This window comes from Phacochoerus africanus, chromosome 4, assembly GCF_016906955.1.
Source record: "Phacochoerus africanus isolate WHEZ1 chromosome 4, ROS_Pafr_v1, whole genome shotgun sequence".
Lineage (NCBI taxonomy): Eukaryota > Metazoa > Chordata > Mammalia > Artiodactyla > Suidae > Phacochoerus > Phacochoerus africanus.
In genome coordinates this window covers 15,895,270-15,898,571 of record NC_062547.1, presented here as the reverse complement: position 1 = coordinate 15,898,571, position 3,302 = coordinate 15,895,270, and the positions used below count along the sequence as shown (strand labels likewise).

The 3,302-nt window shown below is 39.8% G+C and overlaps 1 protein-coding gene across 1 annotated transcript; it reads left to right on the top strand.

Annotated features, from left to right (window-relative positions):
• The first annotated feature begins 690 nt into the window (after nt 1-690).
• Nucleotides 691-1,623, top strand: LOC125124490 (olfactory receptor 4C11-like). Its single transcript, XM_047774598.1, has one exon. The coding sequence runs from the start codon at nt 691-693 to the stop codon at nt 1,621-1,623; it is 933 nt and encodes a 310-aa protein (XP_047630554.1).
• The last annotated feature ends 1,679 nt before the right edge of the window (nt 1,624-3,302 follow it).

Below are 3,302 nucleotides of genomic sequence, written 5' to 3'. Positions count from 1 at the left end.
CTTTATAACTGGACTGCAGGTTTAAGAAATGTAAAAGTGGATCGAGTAAATCAGGCAAAAGTTTTCTCTACTAAAACATAGCTCTCCCAATATGGATACATTCTAGATTAAAACTGGAGAAATCATTCAGCTGACAAAGTGAAAAAACTCATGCTAGTAACCCAAATTAGTGCTTCCAATGCCTGAACAATCATTTACTTTTTCATTGTTTTCTTACTTTCATATAATTTTTTCCTTTTTTTTTTTTTCTTTTTAGGGACACACCCACGGCATATGGAAGTTCGCGGGCTAGGGGTCCAATCAGAGCTACAGCTGCCAGCCTACACCACAGCCCACAACAACAAGGGATTGGAGCCCAGTCTGCAACCTACACCACAGCCCACAGCAATGACAGATCCTAACATACTTAGCAAGGCCAGGGATCAAAGTTGGGTTACTTAACTGCTGAGCCATGAAGGGAAGTGCCTCATATCATTTTCATATGTCATTAGGGCACCAGATTGAAAAAGTATCGTGAATTCCATTTTACTGAAATAAAAGCAACACACAGCAGGTAAATAATTACCCAGTGAAAGGTAGCAGTGCCATGATATATACTCTACTTGCAAATATACTACTTATTTTGAAATTGTAATTTTTTTTCTTCTTTGCAGAATATTTCTAATCAGTGCTTTCCCTTTGAGTCAAATAATGCAGCCAAATGCCAGTATCTCTGAGTTCATACTGTTAGGATTGACACAGGATCCTAAAAAGCAAAAAACGGTGTTTGTGATCTTCTTCGTTTTCTATATGGGAACTCTGGTGGGCAATCTGCTTATTATTGTGACCATCAGGTCCAGCCAAACACTCGGGAGCCCAATGTACTTCTTCCTGTTTTATTTGTCCATTGCTGATACCTGTTTTTCCACTACCACAGCACCTAGACTCATTGTGGATTCTCTGTCTGCAAAGAAAATCATATCCTACAACGAGTGCCTGACTCAAATCTTTGCACTGCATTTATTTGGATGCATGGAGATCTTTGTCCTTGTCCTCATGGCCATTGATCGTTACGTGGCCATCTGCAAGCCACTGCATTACCCAACCATCATGAGGCGCCAGGTCTGCATCATCCTGATTGTTCTGGCATGGATAGGGTCTTTTCTACATTCTATGGCTCAGATTATCCTGGCCTTGAGACTGTCCTTCTGTGGATCCAATCTGATTGATCACTATTGCTGTGATATGCAGCCCTTGTTGAAACTTGCCTGCATCGATATTTATGTGATGAACCTACTCGTGGTATTTAATAGTGGGGCCATTTGCACAAGCAGTTTTGTAATTCTGATGATCTCATACATTGTCATCTTGGATTCTCTGAGAAGCCATAGCGCAGAAGGGAGGAAAAAAGCCCTCTCCACTTGCACTTCCCACATCATTGTAGTTGTCCTGTTTTTTGGTCCATGTATATTCATGTATACCCGCCCCCCAACTACATTCCCCATGGACAAGATGGTGGCAGTATTTTATACCATTGGAACACCCTTCCTCAATCCACTCATCTACACCCTGAGGAATGCAGAAGTGAAAAATGCCATGAGAAAGTTATGTCATGTCAGAATTACTTCAGAAAGCAACAGATGAATTGAGGTCTGATTACTTAATGTGTCATAGTTTGACTGATTCTGTAGAGGTATATAATTGTGGGAATACCATAAATCAAACATAAGATTGAGAGTTGCTATTTTTTTTCTGGTTCACAGACAAAATGAATGCCAAGGCTTCTCATTCTTTTTTTTTTAATTTATTTTTTAATTTAATTTAATTTATTTTTTCCACTGTACAGCATGGGGAACAAGTTACACTTACATGTATATATTTTTTTTCCTCCCTTTGTTCTACTGTGATATAAGTTCTCAATGCTGCACAGCAGGATCTCATTGTAAATCCATTCCAAGAGCAATAGTTTGTATCCTATAACCCCATGCTCCCTATCCCTCCCATTTGCTCCCTCTCCCCCCAGACAGGCACAAGTCTATTCTCCAAGTCCATGATTTTCTTTTCTGCGGAAATGTTCATTTGTGCTGTATATCAGATTCCAGTTATAAGTGATATCATATGGTATTTGTCTTTGTCTTTCTTATTTTGCTCAGTATGAGAGTGTCTAGTTCCATCCATGTTGCTGCAAATGGCATTATGTCATTCTTTTTATGGCTGAGTAGTATTCCATTGTGTATATATACAACCTCTTCCTAATCCAATCATATGTCAATGGACATGTGGGATGTTTCCATGTCTTGGCTATTGTGAATAGTGCTGCAATGAACATGCAGGTGCATGTGTCTTTTTCAGGAAATCTTTTGTCCAGATATATGCCCAAGAGTGGGATTGCTGGGTCATATGGTAGTTCTATGTATAGATTTCTAAGGTATCTCCAAACTGTTCTCCATAGTGGCTGTACCAGCTTACATTCCCACCAACAGTGAAGGAAGGCTGCCTTTTCTCCACAACCCCTCCAGCACTTGTTATGTGTGGACTTCTTAATGATGGCCATTCTGACTGGTGTGAGGTGGTATCTCACGGTAGTTGTGATTTGTATTTCTCTTATAATCAGGGATGTTGAGCATTGTTTCATGTGCTTGTTGGCCATCTGTATATCTTCCTTGGAGAACAGTCTATTCAGGTCTTTATCCCATTTTTCCATTGGGTGATTGGTTTTGCTGTTGAGTTGTACAAATTGTTTGTATATTCTAGAGATTATGCCCTTGTCAGTTACATCATTTGAACTCCCAGTGTTTTCTCACACTGTGTAAGTTGTCTTTTTGTTTTCTTTTTGGTTTCCTTTGCTGTGCAAAAGCTTTTCAGTTTGATGAGGTCCCACTGGTGTATTTTTGTTCTTATTTCTGTTGCCTTGGGAGACTGACCTGAGAAAATATTCATGAGGTTGATGTCAGAGAGTGTTTTGCCTATGTTCTCTTCCAGGAGTGTGATGGTGTCTTGTCTTTTATTTAAGTCTTTCAGCCATTTTGAGTTTATTTTTGTGCATGGTGTGGTGAGGGTGTGTTCTAATTTCATTGCTTTGCATGCAGCTGTCCAGGTTTCCCAGCAATGCTTGCTGAATAGACTTTCTTTTTCCCATATTATGCTCTTTCCTCCTTTGTCAAAGATTAATTGACCATATGTGTCTGGGCTCTCTATTCTGTTCCATTGGTCTGTGTGTCTGTTTTGATACCAGTACCACACTGTTTTGATGACTGTGGCTTTGTAATATTGCTCGAAGTCTGGGAGAGTTGTGCTCTCTGCTTGGTTTTTGTTTCTCAGGG